The 14,903-nt window shown below is 37.0% G+C and overlaps 2 protein-coding genes and 1 long non-coding RNA gene across 4 annotated transcripts in view; 2 read left to right on the top strand and 1 right to left on the bottom strand.

Annotated features, from left to right (window-relative positions):
* LOC118768153 overlaps positions 1-14,668 on the bottom strand; it is a 75,187-nt gene extending 60,519 nt beyond the window's left edge. The window contains exon 1 of the mRNA XM_036514090.1: positions 14,398-14,668. Coding sequence (XP_036369983.1) covers positions 14,398-14,470 — 73 coding nt within the window. The 5' untranslated portion in view covers positions 14,471-14,668. The remainder of the gene's footprint in view (positions 1-14,397) is intronic.
* The window catches only part of LOC115225116, a 384,942-nt gene that overhangs the window by 9,466 nt on the left and 360,573 nt on the right, over positions 1-14,903 (top strand). The gene's annotated exons all lie outside the window — the stretch shown is intronic.
* Positions 1,927-9,341, top strand: LOC118768155. Its single transcript, XR_005004013.1, has 2 exons — positions 1,927-2,105; positions 8,982-9,341. It is a non-coding gene; the product is annotated as an uncharacterized LOC118768155 (long non-coding RNA).

The raw sequence follows: 14,903 nt of genomic DNA on the forward strand, positions 1-14,903 counted from the left end.
AAGAGCATCCTACTGTTGAGAATGAAAAACTCTTATCCACAAAGCATGGAACAGGGGGCATCATAATGATGCTGATGTTCTGCCTTAAAGGGTTTCCGGTTGAATGAATTGACCCCAGGACTTATTCTATTGGTCTCTTTTGCTGAACCACTAAGTTACTGGGACGTAGACACACCAATACTTATTGGCAAGTGGTAGTGAGAAACAAGCACACATATAAACAAACAACAGGCTTCTTTCAGTTTCCGTCTACCAAATCCACACAGGCTGCAGTAGAAGACACTTGCCCAGGGTGCCACGCAGTGGGACTGAACCCGGAACCATGGGGTTGGTAAACAAACTACTTACCACACAGCCACTCCTGCGCCTATATATATATGTATATATATATATATATATATATATATATATATATATATATATATATATATATATATGTATATATATATATGTATATATATGTATATATAAACAATGGGCTTCTTTCAGTTTCCATCTATCAAATACACTCACGAGCCTTTGAAACACACAAGTGTGTATGTATATATATACACACACACATACAATGGGCTTCTTTCAGTTTCCATCTTGAAAATCCACTCACAAGCCTGATGCTGTAGTAGAAGACACTTTCCCAAGGTGCTCTGCAGTGGGACTGAACCCAGAACCGTATGATTGAAAAGCAAACTTCTTAACTGATTTCTTTATTTCAGGAACTGCTGTGCTCAATGGAAACGTCACCCTTTCGATAACAATATCTGATATGGAACGACCGGTGGTTTGGAAGTGCGACAATTATAAATATGAATGTGACAGGACATGCGCTGATGGCACTGACTATAAAGTAACACATAGTGGAGATACCTCCAAGCTTTGGATCAGAAAAGTAACTGAGAAATGTTTGACTTGGAAATTCGAAGATGAGAACCTTAATGTTGGAAAAATTGATTTGGATATAAAGAGTAAGGAAATGATTTATAATAATTTCTTTATTAACCACAGAGGGCTAACACAAAGGAAAACATTCGGGAGGGTACAGTGTGGGTTTTAGCATGTAAAAAGTCATACAAAGAATAAAAGAAATTCAAAGTAAAACCCCTGATAGTGGGGGGACTTTCAAGGGCTACACGTAAAGAAAGCCCACAAAATCCATGGTCTCCCTGACCACCAGGGTTTCATTTCATTTCATTTCATTTGAGTTTGAGTCCATGCTCAGGCCAAGTCGAAGACTCCACCCTCCGAGTCTGGTGTGGTTGCCAGGTTGTATTCTCTGTTTAATTTTGACATGTGTAGGAGCGAGTTTGAGTCAGTTTGTGCTCGTTGTGTATATCCTGGGAGATGGGGTTCATCTCTAATGGTGCTTAAGTATCTGTCCAGCTGCAAATTGAATGATTCCACACTGCATCCTGATAGATTTCTGACATGTACCGGAATGGAGTTGAATAGTTGTGCTCCTCGAACCAACAGACTTGACTCTCGCAGGGTTTTTGCTGCCTGGCCAGCCTTTTTGTTGATTGGTGGTAGCTGGCAGCGTCTTCCGTGGCGCAGTGAGTGGTAGGTTTTGATACCAAAGTTTGGTACCTTTTGCTCTATCATTTTCCAAATGTATATAATTCGGTATCGCTCAAATCTTCTTTCTATTGAGTACATCTTCAAGGTTTTGAGTCTTTGCCAATAGTCCAGGTCCCTCGTTTCTGAGAAGTATGAGGTAAAATTTCTTTGGAGCGATTCCATCTTAGATAGTTGGCCTTTTGTTGTTGGTGACCACAACTGAGAACAGTAGTCAATCCTCGGAAGTATCATACTGTTCCAGAGGGTTTTCATTGTTGAGGTATCTCTTGATTTGAAGGTGTGCAAGATCCACCCGCTGTACTTTCTTGCAGTAAGACAGACTGAGTCAAGGTGTTCTCTGAATTTTAGGCTGGTTCCCATGTGGATGCCTAAATCTTTCACATACTGTTTTTCCATTATTTGTTGTCCTGATGGGTTTCTGTAGTTTGTTGTATTTTTCAGACCTTGATCTGTTCCGTAGCGGGTTGATGCCGTCTCCCGGTCTTTCCTCTCCAATATACAGGTACACTCTGAAAGAAGGCCCATTCACTCAGGTAATGCTCACCCACCTTTCAACAAACTGCTTGGAAGCCAGCACTTACCTCTCCACCCTGATTTTCCTCTTCAAGTGAAACCTGAAAAAGTTTATTAGGGTTTTGATAAAATGGCAATTGCTGGTCTTCAGCGCTTTCAGACATGTCCATCACACGATCCCTTTTGCAATGGCAACTAGTCACACAGGGAGAAAGCCCACAAAATCCATGGTCTCCCTGACCACCAGGGTGGATGCCCTCTCCCAGTCTACAGGTGCACACTCAGGCAATGCTCACCTCTCTCACCCATCTATCAAGAAACTGCAATGGAAGCCAGCACTTCCACCCTTACTTTTCTCTTTATCCTTATTTGTCTCTTCTTCAAACCTGAAAAAGATTATTTGAGCTTCAACAAAAGGACAACTGCTGGTCATCAGCCCTTTCAGACATGTCTACCACATGATCCCTTTTGCAGTGGCAACCAGAGAGATAAGGTAACTGCTTGCCCTTCCTGGCTGAAGGAAAGCGGTGAGGCCAGCTTCTCGATGGACTCAGCTGATCTCATCATCATCATCACCATCGTTTAGCGTCCGCTTTCCATGCTAGCATGGGTTGGACGGTTCGACCGGGGTCTGGGAAGCCAGAAGGCTGCACCAGGCCCAGTCTGATCTGGCAATGTTTCTACAGCTGGATGCCCTTCCTAACGTCAACCACTCCATGAGTGCAGTGGGTGCTTTTTATGTGCCACCGGCACAGGTGCCAGACGAGGCTGGCAACGGCCACGGTCGGATTGGTGCATTTTACGTGCTACCGGCACGAGGGCCAGGCAAGGCTGGCAATGGCCATGATCGGATGGTTCTCTTATGTACCACCGGCACTAGTATCACATCTGCAATTTCCATTGATGTTGATCTGTTCTGTCTGTCTGTCTGTGTGTGTCTTCTAGGATCTCGGGCATCCTCCATCCGATTGCGCTCAAATTTGATATGTAGATACCAACGGTATCAGGGCATGTATAAGTCTTGAAAATAAGTCTTGCCAGATCAAGATTGAAGCCTGGTGCAGCCATCTGGTTCGCCAGCCCTCAGTCAAATCGTCCAAACCATGTTAGCATGGAAACAGATGTTAAATGATGATGATGATGATGATTTAATTGTTCATGTGAAAGAAGAATTCAAAGAGAAAAATATTAATAGCAACAATTGACAAAACCACTGTCTTTACTTTTGCTTTTTAACTTTTCTAAATGATGGACTGATCTATGGACCTTTCCACTTTTGTGCTAGAAGGAAGAAAATTAATCCCCTTTGCTAATGTTGTAAAAGAGGACATGATCTGAAGAGAACATATAATCTTTTAGACATAGTAATCTAGGATACTGATGTGTATTAACCCTTGGATCTTTTCCGTTTGACTGGAGGTTTTTTAAAATAATTTCCACGTAACTAAACACTTTTAAACTTCGTATACTGGTAGAATGTGTTTATAAAACATCTTTTTCTCTTGGCTTTATTGAGAAAATTCTATAGTTTGTAAGATATTTGGGATCTTTTCGGTTTGAACGACAGTTTTTTAAAATAAATTCCACGTAACTAAACACTTTTAAACTTTGTATACTGGTAGAATGTGTTTATAAAACATCTTTTTCTCTTGGCTTTATTGAGAAAATTCTATAGTTTGTAAGATATTTGGGATCTTTTCGGTTTGACCAGCAGTTTTTTAAAATAATTTCCACGTAACTAAACACTTTTAAACTTCGTATACTGGTAGAATGTGTTTAAAAAACATCTTTTCCTCTTGGCTTTATTGAGAAAATTCTATAGTTTGTAAGATATTTGGGATCTTTTCGGTTTGACCGGCAGTTTTTTAAAATAATTTCCACGTAACTAAACACTTTTAAACTTCGTATACTGGTAGAATGTGTTTATAAAACATCTTTTTCTCTTGGCTTTATTGAGAAAATTCTATAGTTTGTAAGATATTTGGGATCTTTTCGGTTTGAACGGCAGTTTTTTAAAATAAATTCCACGTAACTAAACACTTTTAAACTTTGTATACTGGTAGAATGTGTTTATAAAACATCTTTTTCTCTTGGCTTTATTGAGAAAATTCTATAGTTTGTAAGATATTTGGGATCTTTTCGGTTTGACCAGCAGTTTTTTAAAATAATTTCCACGTAACTAAACACTTTTAAACTTCGTATACTGGTAGAATGTGTTTATAAAACATCTTTTCCTCTTGGCTTTATTGAGAAAATTCTATAGTTTGTAAGATATTTGGGATCTTTTCGGTTTGACCGGCAGTTTTTTAAAATAATTTCCACGTAACTAAACACTTTTAAACTTCGTATACTGGTAGAATGTGTTTATAAACATCTTTTTCTCTTGGCTTTATTGAGAAAATTCTATAGTTTGTAAGATATTTGGGATCTTTTCGGTTTGAACGACAGTTTTTTAAAATAAATTCCACGTAACTAAACACTTTTAAACTTGTATACTGGTAGAATGTGTTTATAAAACATCTTTTTCTCTTGGCTTTATTGAGAAAATTCTATAGTTTGTAAGATATTTGGGATCTTTTCGGTTTGAACGGCAGTTTTTTAAAATAATTTCCACGTAACTAAACACTTTTAAACTTCGTATACTGGTAGAATGTGTTTATAAAACATCTTTTTCTCTTGGCTTTATTGAGAAAATTCTATAGTTTGTAAGATATTTGGGATCTTTTCGGTTTGAACGACAGTTTTTTAAAATAATTTCCACGTAACTAAACACTTTTAAACTTCGTATACTGATAGAATGTGTTTATAAAACATCTTTTTCTCTTGGCTTTATTGAGAAAATTCTATAGTTTGTAAGATATTTGGGATCTTTTCGGTTTGAACGGCAGTTTTTTAAAATAAATTCCACGTAACTAAACACTTTTAAACTTTGTATACTGGTAGAATATGTTTATAAAACATCTTTTTCTCTTGGCTTTATTGAGAAAATTCTATAGTTTGTAAGATAGTTGGGATCTTTTCGGTTTGAACGACAGTTTTTTAAAATAAATTCCACGTAACTAAACACTTTTAAACTTTGTATACTGGTAGAATGTGTTTATAAAACATCTTTTTCTCTTGGCTTTATTGAGAAAATTCTACAGTTTGTAAGATATTTGGGATCTTTTCGGTTTGAACGGCAGTTTTTAAAAATAATTTCCACGTAACTAAACACTTTTAAACTTCGTATACTGGTAGAATGTGTTTATAAAACATCTTTTTCTCTTGGCTTTATTGAGAAAATTCTATAGTTTGTAAGATATTTGGGATCTTTTCGGTTTGACCGGCAGTTTTTTAAAATAATTTCCACGTAACTAAACACTTTTAAACTTCGTATACTGGTAGAATGTGTTTATAAAACATCTTTTTCTCTTGGCTTTATTGAGAAAATTCTATAGTTTGTAAGATATTTGGGTCTTTTCGGTTTGAACGGCAGTTTTTTAAAATAATTTCCACGTAACTAAACACTTTTAAACTTTGTATACTGGTAGAATGTGTTTATAAAACATCTTTTTCTCTTGGCTTTATTGAGAAAATTCTATAGTTTGTAAGATATTTGGGATCTTTTCGGTTTGAACGGCAGTTTTTTTAAATAAATTCCACGTAACTAAACACTTTTAAACTTCGTATACTGGTAGAATGTGTTTATAAAACATCTTTTTCTCTTGGCTTTATTGAAAAAATTCTATAGTTTGTAAGATATTTGGGATCTTTTCGGTTTGAACGGCAGTTTTTTAAAATAATTTCCACGTAACTAAACACTTTTAAACTTTGTATACTGGTAGAATGTGTTTATAAAACATCTTTTTCTCTTGGCTTTATTGAGAAAATTCTATAGTTTGTAAGATATTTGGGTCTTTTCGGTTTGAACGGCAGTTTTTTAAAATAAATTCCACGTAACTAAACACTTTTAAACTTCGTATACTGGTAGAATGTGTTTATAAAACATCTTTTTCTCTTGGCTTTATTGAGAAAATTCTATAGTTTGTAAGATATTTGGGATCTTTTCAGTTTGACCAGCAGTTTTTAAAAATAATTTCCACGTAACTAAGCACTTTTAAACTTCGTATACTGGTAGAATGTGTTTATAAAACATCTTTTTCTCTTGGCTTTATTGAGAAAATTCTATAGTTTGTAAGATATTTGGGATCTTTTCGGTTTGAACGGCAGTTTTTTAAAATAATTTCCACGTAACTAAACACTTTTAAACTTCGTATACTGGTAGAATGTGTTTATAAACATCTTTTTCTCTTGGCTTTATTGAGAAAATTCTATAGTTTGTAAGATATTTGGGATCTTTTCGGTTTGAACGGCAGTTTTTAAAATAATTTCCACGTAACTAAACATTTTGAAACTTCGTATACTGGTAGAATATGTTTATAAAACATCTTTTTCTCTTGGCTTTATTGAGAAAATCCTATAGTTTGTAAGATATTTGGGATCTTTTCGGTTTGAACGGCAGTTTTTAAAATAATTTCCACATAACTAAACATTTTTAAACTTCGTATACTGGTAGAATGTGTTTATAAAACATCTTTTTCTCTTGGCTTTATTGAGAAAATCCTATAGTTTGTAAGATATTTGGGATCTTTTCGGTTTGAACGGCAGTTTTTAAAATAATTTCCACATAACTAAACATTTTTAAACTTCGTATACTGGTAGAATGTGTTTATAAAACATCTTTTTCTCTTGGCTTTATTGAGAAAATTCTATAGTTTGTAAGATATTTGTTGTTTTCTTTCCTTCAATTTCTGCAATTTCAACCAATCAATGACGTCCATTGAGGTAAAAAAAAGATATCCTTCCCCCCACCCCTAACTAACCCTAAAACAGATTGAAATGCAATAGATCGATACTAGGGTCATAATTATGGGTTACAATTTCATATGACACTGCTAGAAGAAACTGCCATTCAAACCGAAAATATCCTAATCCTTTTGTTATTATATTTGTATTTCTGCCAAAATACATTGCCTTTGTTTCAGGTAATTTTTTTAAATAATAAAGAATTTAGTAAAATGACTTCATCACTCCTAAACTGGGGTTTGGAACATAAATTACTATGAAATTTTAATGAAAGGTTTTAATTTAAATCATTTTAAACCTTTTGTTATTTTAATTCTGTGAAAATACACTGGCTTCTTTTTGTTTTTTACAATTGGGTTGCAAGATTCTTTATGTGAGTTCGTGTGTTGAAGCATATTCTGTTGTGTCTGGGGAGAGTCATTTTCTTTTTGTGCCTTATAATGTAACACACTCACCGGTAAAATTTCCACTTATTTCTTATTTTTATTTTCCTAAAATTTTCGTTGTGTCTTGCAACCTTTTCAATAGTCAAGACTATTGAAAATGTTGCAAGACACAACGAACATTTTAGGAAAATAAAAATAATCATCATTTAGCGTCCGCCTTCCATGCTAGCATGGGTTGGACGGTTCAACTGGGGTCTGTGAAGCCAGAAGGCTGCACCAGGCCCAGTCTGATCTGGCAGTGTTTCTACGGCTGGATGCCCTTCCTAACGCCAACCACTCCATGAGTGTAATAGGTGCTTTTTACGTGCCACCCACACAGGTGCCAGACGGAGCTGGCAAACGGCCACAGACGGATGGTGCTTTTTACATGCCACCGGCACGGGGGCCAGGCGAGGCTGGCAACGGCCACAATCGGATGGTGCTTTTTATGTGCCACCGGCACGGGGGCCAGGCGAGGCTGGCAAACGGCCACGGACGGATGGCGCTTTTTACATGCCACTGGCACGGGGGCCAGGCGAGGCTGGCAACGGCCACGAACGGATGGTGCTTTTTACGTGCCACCGGGACGGAGGCCAGTCGGGGCGGCGCTGGCAACAGCCATGATCGGATGGTTCACTTACTTGTCACCAGCACTGGTATCACAGCTGCAATTTCCATTGATGTTGATCAATTTTGGTTTTGCTTTCTGATATCTGATTTGATTTGGTTTGATTTTGATTTTGATTTTGATTTTCACTTGCCTCAACGGGTCTTCACAAGTGGAGTTTTGTGTCCCAAGAAGGAAAGGTATGTATAAGTCGACTGGCTACATACCAGGTAGAGGCTACGGGTTATGGTCTCACTAGTCTTGCCGGGTCTTCTCACGCACAGCATACTTCCATAGGTCTCGGTCTCTATGGAAATTTTATCGGTGAGTGTTTTACATTATAAGGCACAAAAGAAAATGACTCTCCCCAGACACAATAGAATATACTGGCTTAGTTTCAATTAATTTTGAAAATATAAATAATTTAATTAAATAATTTTGTCATCATTAAACTGGTTTTGGGAACATTAATTAACATAAATTAATATTTTGATGGAAGGTTTTAATTTAGCTCACTTTAAATTAGGGAATTTTCACCATGGAAACAAGGGCAGTCTTGAGCAAGTTGATATGAAGAGTGTGTGGAGGCGCAATGGCCCAGTGGTTAGGGCAGCGGACTCGCGGTCATAGGATCGCGGTTTCGATTCCCAGACCAGGTGTTGTGAGTGTTTATTGAGCGAAAACACCTAAAATCTCCACGAGGCTCCGGCAGGGGATGGTGGTGATCCCTGCTGTACTCTTTCACCACAACTTTCTCTCACTCTTACTTCCTGTTTCTGTTGTACCTGTATTTCAAAGGGCCGGCCTCGTCACTCTCTGCGTCACGCTGAATATCCCCGAGAACTACGTTAAGGGTACACGTGTCTGTGGAGTGCTCAGCCACTTACACGTTAATTTCACGAGCAGGCTGTTCCGTTGATTCGGATCAACCGGAACCCTTGTCGTCGTAACCGACGGAGTGCTTCCATCCCATGAAAAGTGTATATAAATGACATATGTTTTACTGTTTATCTTTGTAGGTGATACACCTGAGGCATCCGATGATATCCAAATGAAATCGTTTGCAGGTGGTGCACAAGGAACCAGCAGCCTCAGAACCAAGTCCATCCTTGTCATTGGGATGATAACTGCCGTCATCATTTATACATTTTAAGAAATACCAGTAATAATCTCAAGTGCTGGAAGGACACTCCTTTGATATTTAATCCAGTGCTATGTGGGTAGGAAGCAAGCGTTTTACCACATAACCATGCCTGCCACCTATAATTTAATAAATAAGAAATTTTATAAATTTGATTTTGATGTACACCAGCCTTGTTATAAACTTTTACTGTTTAAATTACTGCCACTCGATTTATGCTGTCAGCGTCATCGTCGAATCAACATCCAGTTTTCTAAAACCCCTGCTCTGACTTACATATTGGTCAGAATCTCTGTGGATGATGATGATGATGATGATTCCTATTAAAATTCACTGTCAATTTCAAAAAATAACAAAGAATTAAGTAAAATAGCTTTTTCCATTATTAAGTTCACATCTTTATATATAAAAGTGAAGTTGTGTGAGTGTCTGTCTCCTACGATTTAGATTCCTAACTACTCCCACATTTTGCGGTGCAATTTAACCAAAACCGGGTATCTTGTAGTCATGATTTATATCAAGCCCTTCTGGGTATTAGCGCGCGTCTACGATGAGTCTACAATTTTAAAAAAATTTATCATCATTTTTAATGCATTTTTTGCTATTATATAAGGGAAGTAACTCTCTAAGATGCTTATATAATTATTTCCCTTACAAACCCGAGCAACGCCGGGCGATACTGCTAGTTTATATATAAATTAAAAACAATTTTTGAGTGGAAGGTTTTGATCACTTTAGATCACTTTTGATCACCTTAGTTCTTTTGTTACTATATTTCTTTTAATATCTACTGCTCTCTGTCAATTCCTTTTTAAAATAATGAAGAATTTAGTGAAATAACTGTGTCATTATTTAAATGGTGTTTTCAATATAACAAAATCTTGATGAAAGGTTTTAATTTAGGACACTTTAATGCTTTTCTTATGAAAGTTCTGCTTTGCTGTTAAAATACATTGCCATTATTTCAATAAAGTTTACTGAAATAACTGTCTTTATTAACTGGGTGTTTGGAATATAAATCATTTTACATTATATATACATGCAAATGTGTATATATATATATATGTGTGACCTCGTGAGTACCGCTGGCGATTTTTTTCCTGTTTTCCCTTCTCCTATGTTTCCGACGAAGAGCTCCGCTCGAAACGTTAAACCCTCCTCCTTCCCTTCTTTCCTGAGCGTCCAATAATACTTTATTTGTTCCATGTCCTCGCGTTGTTGTGTTTTCTTGTTTGGATTAACTATATATATATATATATATATATACAATTATAAAAAAACACCTTTTATCAATTCAAAATGAATTAAATTACACCATCTAAAAAATTACATATGACAGAAAAATTAAAATTAAAATAACTATGATTAAAATAACAATGATTAAGTAAATTGCAAAAAAATAATAAAATAACAAAACCGTATACGGTTTTGTTATTTTATTATTTTTTTGCAATTTACTTAATCATTGTTATTTTAATCATAGTTATTTTAATTTTTCTGTTATATGTAATTTTCTAGATGGTGTAATTTAATTGTTCATTTTGAATTGATAAAAGGTGGTTTTTTTCTAATTTTTTATATACTCTTTTACTTGTTTCAGTCATTTCACTGTGGCCATACTGGAGCACCGCCTTTAGTCGAGCAAATCGACCCCGGGACTTATTCTTTGTAAGCCCAGTACTTATTCTATCGGTCTCTTTCGGGGGACAAACACACATACATGTATATATATATATATATACATATATACGAAGGGCTTCTTTCAGTTTCCGTCTACCAAATCCACTCACAAGGCTTTGGTCAGTTCGGGGCTATAGTAGAAGACACTTGCCCAAGGTGCCATTGTGTGAAATTTGATTTAGTATTTCTAAATTGAATTTTTTTCCTTATAAGTTTGGATTTTATTCCCTCAAATAATAATTATATATATATACTCTTTTACTTGTTTCAGTCATTTGACTGCGGCCATGCTGGAGCACCACCTTTAGTTGAGCAAATCGACCCCAGGACTTATTCTTTGTAAGCCCAGTACTTATTCTATCGGTCTCTTTTGCCCAACCGCTAAGTGACGGGGACGTAAACACACCAGCATCAGTTGTCAAGCAATGCTAGGGGGACAAACACACATACACAAACACATACACACACATATATATATATATATATATATACATATATACGACAGGCTTCTTTCAGTTTCCGTCTACCAAATCCACTCACAAGGCATTGGTCGGCCCGGGGCTATAGCAGAAGACACTTGCCCAAGATACCACGCAGTGGGACTGAACCTGGAACCATGTGGTTGGTTAGCAAGCTACTTACCACACAGCCACTCCTTATATATACATAAAAGTTCAGTAAAAAATTTAGATTCAGTTGAATATGGTACTTAAGTTAAAGGCACCAGAATTTTGTATGGTATTATCCATATAAATCAAATGGGGTGATTATAATCAAAATAAGCAACAAGGATATCCAAAGGTAATGCAGTACGATCGTTTCATGCGACTTCATTTAATTGAACAATGCAAGTATTACATCAGTTTTAAAACGTAGATCAATCTTCAGCTGCATATAAAATATAGAATTTTAGTTAAATTGAAAAGATTCACTTTGGTCGGCCGGTGGCTATAGTAGAAGAGACTTGCCCAAGGTGCCACAAAATTTACATTAGATTAATATAATATAATTTACATTATATTATTATTTACGATTATTTAATGCACACACAAGTAAAACGGGGGGATGGACGGAAGTTTTTCCTAAAACCATAACTACAGAAATAAAAAAAAAATTTGCAAGGAAATTTTTTTCATAATCATAATCTCCGTATTTTTCCGCATATTTTGAAAAAAAATTGTGAAAAAAAATTAATGAAGTGGATGCGGTGTTAATCCGAAAACATTTTTTCAAAATACTTTTTTCAAGGAGAGGTGCGAAACTGCATTAGCCCGCCAAAATGCGGAGAAAGCAACGGTGTGGTGAGGAGAGAACTTCCGGAAAATTCACAAGATCCGAGTTCTTCCCTCGTTTAGGAAAATGGCTTTTTTTTTTTTTTTATGAAATTTCATATAAATAATTTTCAAAAGACATAGATTACGATTTACTCTTTTACTTGTTTCAGTCATTTTGACTGCGGCCATGCTGGAGCACCGCCTTTAATCGAGCAGCTTGACCCCGGGACTTATTCTTTTGTAAGCCCAGTACTTATTCTATCGGTCTCTTTGGCCGAACCACTAAGTTTACTCTTTTACTTGTTTCAGTCATTTTGACTGCAGCCATGCTGGAGCACCGCCTTTAATCGAGCAACTCGACCCCGGGACTTATTCTTTTGTAAGCCCAGTATTTATTCTATCGGTCTATTTTGCCAAACCACTAAGTTTACTCTTTTACTTGTTTCAGTCATTTGACTGCGGCCATGCTGGAGCAGCGCCTTTAATCGAGCAAATCGACCCCGGGACTTATTCTTTTGTAAGCCCAGTACTTATTCTATCAGTCTCTTTTGCCGAACCACTAGGTAACGGGGACATAAACACACCAGCATCGGTTGTCAAGCAATGCTAGGGGGACAAACACAGACACACAAACACGCATATATATATATATATATCAATATAAGGGTAACAAAAAATTCAAGAAAAATTTTCTGCCACCAGCGGTCAAGTGAGAAAATAGAAATAGTCACAGACTATATGATACATTCAACAAAATATTAAGGAATGACCCTGATTTAATTTAATTTAATTAAATTTGATTGCGTGAAGATGTTGAAACCTTGCAGGATTTAATTTAATTTAATTAAATTTGATTGCGTGAAGATGTTGAAACCTTGCAGGGTACAAAGTTTGAAGGGGATAAATGTTTTTATTTTCCTCTAGTTTCAGAATTACTACTATTTTTTGCGGTTTTGAGTTTTAGCTGCTCTTTTCAAGTGAGTCGAACGACCTTCTCAGGGTCATTCCTTAATATATATATATATATATATATATATATATATATATATATATATATACGAAGGGCTTCTTTCAGTTTCCGTCTACCAAATCCACTCACAAGGCTTTGGTCGGCTCGAGGCTATAGTAGAAGACACTTGCCCAAGGTGCCACGCAGTGGGACCGAACCCGGAACCATGTGTTTGGTAACCAAGCTACTTACCACACAGCCACTCCTGCGATTATAAAAATAAAATCTTTTTTCGAGGGGGTGGGGAGAGGACTTCGAAAAATTCACAAGATCAGATGTCTTTCCCTCATAACTGTTAAGGAAAAGGGGTTTTTTAGATGAAATTTTGTATATCTTTCAAACAGCATACATTACGGTTATAAAGAAATTTTGGGGGGAAATCTTGAGGTGGGGGTAGGATTTTCTGAAAATTTTATTTTTATTTCGTTTCCGGGTAATATTGTGGCGGAGGTAAAGACAGTGGACCGCACCCCTTTGAGATTTTTTTTTCTCCTTTTTTTACAGGAACCCACTATATCGAGGCGGCGAGCTGGCAGAAACGTTAGCACGCCGGGCGAAATGCTTAGCGGTATTTCGTCTGCCGCTACTTTCTGAGTTCAAATTCCGCCGAAGTCGACTTTGCCTTTCATCCTTTCGGGGTCGATAAATAAAGTACCAGTTACGCACTGGGTCGATGTAATCGACTTAATACTTTTGTCTGTCCTTGTTTGTCCCCTCTATGTTTAGCCCCTTGTGGGTAGTAAAGAAACAGAAATAGGTATTTCGTCTGCCGCTACGTTCTGAGTTCAAATTCCGCCGAGGTCGACTTTGCCTTTCATCCTTTCGGGGTCGATAAATAAAGTACCAGTTTCGCACTGGGTCGATGTAATCGACTTAATCCGTTTGTCCCCTCTATGTTTAGCCCCTTGTGGGTAGTAAAGAAATATATATCGAGTGCCGAGATTCCGAATCTGCAACAAAATATCCCAAAGGGGTTGCGGTCCATTGTCGTTACCTCCGCCCATATTGTAAACATAAACCCTTTTTTCTGAAAGTTACGAGGAAACAAAGTCGTCTCGTGAATTTTCCGAAATTCCTCTCCCCGCCCTCGGGAAAAAAAAAATTCACAATAAAATCCGATACCATTAGAATCTACACAACCCGAAGCATATTTATAGAAAATTTCGGTAAAATTTACCAAAATTTCATACAGCGGAACTGAACCCGGAACCATGGGATTGAGAAATAAACGTGTTACCTCATAGCTACCCCTATATTAGAAAATTTCGTTAAAAATAAACTCCCTTTTGATGTCTCTTTCGAAATGTGATAAATGTAATTTCCTTGCTTACCTGCTACTTCCGCGTTTTCACTCGTTGTACTCATACTCCGATCGTGCAGAATTTCCAACACAAACCCCGGCATTATTGAGGGCTCGAGTCCTCTAGTATTTTAACTTATTGGTCCTTATTGGGTTTTGTAATAAACTGACCCCGGCGAACAGGTAGAATCGTTACACGGTGGGCGAAGTGCTTAGAGGTATTTCGTCTGCCGTTACGTTCTCAGTTCAAATTCCGCCGAGGTCGACTTTGCCTTTTATCCTTTCGGGGTCGATTAAATAAGTACCAGTTACGCACTGGAGTCAATATAATCGCCTTAATCCCTTTGTCTTTCCTCGTTTGTCCTCTCTGTGTTTAGCCCCTTGTGGGTAGTAAAGAAACAGAAATAGGTATTTCGTTTGCCGTTAAGTTCTGAACTCAAACTCCGCCGAGGTCGACTTCGCCTTCATCCTTTCTAGTTCGATAAATTAGGTCAATCTTACCGACTGGCCCCTCCCGCAAAATTTCGGGCCTTGTGC

The sequence above is a fragment of the Octopus sinensis genome, linkage group LG27 (assembly GCF_006345805.1).
Source record: "Octopus sinensis linkage group LG27, ASM634580v1, whole genome shotgun sequence".
Taxonomy (NCBI): domain Eukaryota; kingdom Metazoa; phylum Mollusca; class Cephalopoda; order Octopoda; family Octopodidae; genus Octopus; species Octopus sinensis.